General features: G+C 40.8%; 1 protein-coding gene across 1 annotated transcript; it reads left to right on the forward strand.

Annotated features, from left to right (window-relative positions):
- Window positions 1–1,066: 1,066 nt before the first annotated feature.
- LOC104390894 (interferon-induced protein with tetratricopeptide repeats 5-like) lies at window positions 1,067–3,999 on the forward strand. Its single transcript, XM_010000104.1, has 2 exons — window positions 1,067–1,071; window positions 2,562–3,999. Exons 1-2 carry the CDS (start codon window positions 1,067–1,069, stop codon window positions 3,997–3,999), a joined length of 1,443 nt encoding a protein of 480 aa, XP_009998406.1.
- The last annotated feature ends 1,322 nt before the right edge of the window (window positions 4,000–5,321 follow it).

Here is a 5,321-nt window from a genome sequence, read left to right on the forward strand (position 1 = left end):
TGTGGTATTTACATGTAGCCAAAGGTTTCTAACAGGAGTGTGATCATAACAGGAACTTATGTTCAATTCCCCTTCACTCCAAATAACTGTAATTACCTTACATACATCTTTCTAAGTAAGAACTGCTGTTAACAATCAAAAACATGAACTGGGCAGAGAAGATTATTTGAGAAAGGCAAAGTCTGTAAAACAAACTTACACATTAACAGAATTTATAAATACCTTTTTCCTCCAACCTTCCTCCAGTACCTCTGTGTCATGGTTTGGATGGAAACATGTATTTGGTGTTGCTTTCCCCAGTGTCCTTCCCACTGTCTCAGAACCTTTAAGAATTACTCTCCAACTCGTCCTTGATTTGCCTCCTCATACTTTTCCAGTCTTTCCACTCACTCTTTTTTTTTTATTTTTATCTTTTTTTCCCAAAAAAGACATCTTTTTCACATGACTGTGCAGCTGAGTGGCTGCACACATTGTACCAGGCAGGTGTCTAGACCCTCTAGGTTTTACAGGGGGACACAACCCCCATCTGGCCCTGCCAAGGTTGCCCTAGGAGACCCTCAGCTCCACAGGCTGGGGGTACATTCTGCATCAGGGGCCCAAAGGAGAGCCTGACAGTCTGAACTACCCAGGAATATGAAAAATGCTATAGGGAAAAGTTTCAGGGACTGTAGGAGACTTATTATGGGATATTTGGGTAGGGGACCAAAGGCAGGGAAACAAGGGATCTCCAAAGGAATAAATGTTGAAAACTAAAGAGTAAAAAAAGGTGGTATTAAGGACCACTTGCACGTAAACAGGGTCTGGTCGGTACGTGTGTGTGTGTGCATGTCTGCCTGTAGGGATGAGGCATCTGAGCAGAGAGAGATCCCTGACCAGCTACAGGATGTTCAAAGTCAGCTTCTGGTAATCCACAGGGTTAGCAAGTGAATGAGTGTTTGATCAGCAAGCGGAGTGGCTTGCACCCTCAGGAGGCTGTATGCACAAGTGCCAGAAACTGAGGGGACTGGTGGGATATGGGAGCCAGCTATTACATACATCAGTATCGTCATAACACAAAAATGGTGCCATGAGGTAACAAACAAGCATTTAAAAATGCAGCACATTAAAAATGAAATTAATAATAAAGCCAACCAAATATACAGACATTAGAAAGGCACTATAACACTTTTTCTATATTTTGGGGCAAGTTTTTTATTACCTCTTTCGGGCAGGATTGTGCAATTGTTAAAGAAGTCAGAGAGTTGTAGTCAATGTGACAGAGTCTAGTTGAAGGCCTGTATCTAGTGGAGACCCTCAAGAATCTGTACTGGGACCAGTACTATTCAATATATTAATCAACGACCTGGATGAAAGAACAGGGTGCACTGCCAGCAAGTTTGCTGATGACATTAAACTAGGAGGAGTGGCTGACACACCAGAAGGCTGTGATGCCATTCAGCAAGACCTAGACAGGCTGGAGAGTTGAACAGGGAGAAATATAATTAACAAGGGCAAGTGTAGAGTCTTGCATCTGTGAATGAACAACCCCATATACAAGTAGAAGTTAGGGACTGACCTGTTGGAGAGCAGTGTAGAGGAAAGAGACCTGGGGGTCCTGGTAGACAGGAGGATGACCATGAGCCAGCAATGTGCCCTTGTAGCCAAGAAGGCCAATGGCATCCTGGGATGCATTAGAAAGGGTGTGGTTAGTAGGTCGAGAGAGGTTCTTCTCCCCCTCTATTCTGCATTGGTGAGGCCCCATCTGGAGTATTGTGTCCAGTTCTGGGCCCTTCAGTTCAAAAAGGACTGGAAACTTCTTGAAAGAGTCCAGTACAGAGCCACAAAGATGATTAAGGGAGTGGAACATCTCTCTTATGAGGAAAGGCTGAGCTGGGTCTCTTTAGCTTGGAGAAAAGGACATTGAGGGGCAACCGCATTAATGTTTATAAATATGTAAATGGTGAGTGTCAGGAGGATGGAACCAAGGTCTTCTCAGTGATGTCCAATGATAGGACAAGGGGCAATGGGCACAAGCTGGAACATTAGAAGTTCCACAAAAACATAAGGAAAAACTTCTTCACTGTGAAGGTGACAGAACATTGAAACAGGCTGCCCAGAGAGGCTGTGGAGTCTCCTTCACTGGAGACATTCAGAACCCACCTGGATGCCTTCCTGCATGATCTACTCGAGGTGATCCTGCTCTGACAGGGGTTTGGACTAGATGAATCTTTGAGGTCTCTTCTGACCCCTAACATTCTGTGAACTGTTCCCAGCAGAAGAAGTACATTCCTGAAGCTCAGAGATATGCCAGTTTTAGCACAGAGACTAGCTGTCCTTTCTGACATCCAGGTCACCAGCTCTGTTGCTGTTTAAGAGGTGCCCTCATACACTGGCAAAGAAAAATTACTAAAATAACTATATTCAGAACTTTAGACAAAGGCCTCCTACAGCTTTGGCTTGTTTGCAGAATTGTTGACTAGTGGCACCAGCTGAGGTGTTGCTTGCTTCTGAAGTACATCATGCCTTGTTTAAAAACAAGAGTAGCAAAAAGTATAAGTAAGTTTTTCTTTTATTTCTTCTAGTACTGTTTCCAGGAATTCCTTGAAGAGATCTCTCCTAGAGCTAGAATGTCATTTTACATGGACTTTGCGGAAGGAGGATGCGGATCTAGACAGCCTAGAGAAAAGAATAGAAAATCGGACTGAGTTTTTCACAAAAAACAATGTCTCAAATTATAATCTACTAGCCTATATATGCCACCTAAAGAATTCAAATGAAGACACCCTGAGAAATCTCCAGAAAGCTGAAGAAGAAATTAAAAAAAATCATCCAGATGAAATTGCCAGGAGAAGTCTTGTTACCTGGGGGAACTATGCTTGGATCTACTACCACATGGAGAATTATGAAGAAGCTCATACCTATGCAAGCAAAGTGGGAAACAGCTGCAAAAAGTTTTCAAGTACTGATGAATGGGAGAGTGAGTTTCCAGAAATCTGTGCTGAGAAAGGATGGGCATTGTTAGCATTTGGGAGAAAATACTATGAGAGAGCAAAAAATTCCTTTGAAAATGCTCTGAAGAGTGATCTCAACAACCCCGAATTTAATGCTGGGTATGCAATAGCGATGTATCGCCTGGAGGAACTTTCTTATAGACAAGAAAACTGTGTAAACCTATCCCTCAACCCCCTGAAGCGTGCAGTGGAGCTGAATCCAACAGATACATCCCTTATAGCATTACTTGCATTAAAACTTCAGGACTTAAAGAAAGTTGATGAAGGGGAGAGATATATTGAAGAAGCAATGCAGAAAACCCCATATCTTCCTTATCTGCTGAGATATGCAGCTAAATTTTACAGAAGGAAAGGAGAAATAGACAAGGCAGTGGAGATTTTGAAAAAGGCCCTAGCAGTGACGCCAGAATCTGCCTTTTTGCATCACCAGCTAGGACTCTGCTACAGAACAAAACTGTTTCATCTGAGAAGAGATAGAAGATATCCACCTGAAGAGCAAGTGAAAGAACTCATCAGACTTGGAACTTTTCATTTTAAAACAGCAACTGTTGAAAAGAAAGAATTTTTTGCTGCCCATGTGGATCTAGCAAATATGTATGCTGAAGATAAGAGGTATGAAGAAGCAGAAGAGACATTTCAGAAGGCAATTAAGATACATATTCTATTTGATGATGATAAACAAGAATTCTGCTACCACTATGGCAATTTTCAGCGTTTCCATAGAAAATCGGAATCTGAAGCCATTGGGTATTACCTAAAAGGACTGAAAATTGAAAGTGATTCTTATTCAAGAAATAGGTGTAGATATGCTCTGCGGAAATTGTTGGAACAGAGAATTAGGAGAGGTTCAGAAGATGCAACAGATTTTGGTACACTTGGATTCGTTCATAATCTATGTGGTGAAAAACAGGAAGCAATTGAGTGCTATGAGAAAGCGCTTGAATTGTGTCCAGACAGTGAAGACTATGTGAGTGCATTATGTGAGCTACGACTTTCCATCTCAAGCTGAAGCTCCAAAAAATCCTTCCCATTGAACAAAAACAAAAAAATCAAACAAAACAAAAGATCCTCACGAACCCCAAATCCAAGGATATTTCCACTCATGTTTGTTGTTTTTTCTTTTTAAGATTGTAGTTATAATCAGGTGAAACATCTGATGGCATCACTTCTGTTTTTAATGTAGAGATTGCAGGTGATGATTGTTCATTTATTTTTTTATTTACCAATGGAGAGCATGATTAGAAGTACCAAATAATAGCTAAGCTATCTTAGTCTTCAGTGCTAATATTAAAATAACATTTGTGTTTAAGTGGTGACTTGTAGAACACAGAACTTCTACTCTTGAACCTTCTACTAAGAAAAAGGGAATCATACTGTATCATTTAATCTACCCACTTGAAAGGCATGCTTATACACACAAGTGGAATTTCTGATGCTTTTTCAAGTATCTTTAAATGTGTGTGTGTGTGTGTTATTTAGAATGAACTTTTGTTGAAGAGTTGTTTAGTGGTATGTTATTTAACTAGGAAAAATAACCACTTCTTGGCTAGTCCACTGGAAAGCTTGCAAAATGTGTATTATTATTATTAAGTACTATTAAAGAGCATTGCATTCATCAACTATTGCTTCTGGTATCATTCTGTTGACCAATCTTTATATTAATAGATGAAAGAAAGGGAAATGGCCATTCAAAAAAGTAAAAGAAATAATATTTTGGCAGGATATGAAATGGTCAGGAGACAACAGCGTTTATTTTCTTGCTCTATCAGCAAAGCTGGCTTCAGAGGTGTTGCATCAAGGAATTAAACTGTGCACAAAACAACTTCTCAACCTAGTTTATCCCAAACCACACTCTCAGGAACTGCTGCGGCAAATGCCTGGAGAGGAAGGAAAGGCAGTCTTTGAGGGGCCAAAGAGAGCGCATTCTACAGACATGGTCTTGAAACAAGCTAGGGATAGAAAACACATTCAATAAATGTACCAAACTGGAGGTGGAGGGCAGAGCAAAAAGTTGCATTAGCACTGGAGAACAGGGTAGCAGAACATGGGGTATTTATGGGAAGAGAGGTGGGTGCTCAGAGAATCTGCATGAGGAGAAGAAAGGGCTGAAATGAGAGAGAATATGTGGAGGAGGCAATTGTCTTCAGCTATCCAACTAAAACTCAGTATTCATTACAACAGACCAGCCTTATTCCACAGTACTGTACCTTAGCACAACAGATTATGGTGCTCAGGAAATCTGCACTTTCAAAACATTTCTGAGCCTTAGTCAGTAGTGTAGAATGAAACAAACTGGCCACAAACCCTATCAGGAACGATGTGCACTTTCAT

The sequence above is a fragment of the Chaetura pelagica genome, unplaced genomic scaffold, assembly GCF_000747805.2.
Source record: "Chaetura pelagica isolate M959 unplaced genomic scaffold, ChaPel_1.0 scaffold436, whole genome shotgun sequence".
In the NCBI taxonomy this organism is placed as follows: Eukaryota; Metazoa; Chordata; class Aves; order Apodiformes; family Apodidae; genus Chaetura; species Chaetura pelagica.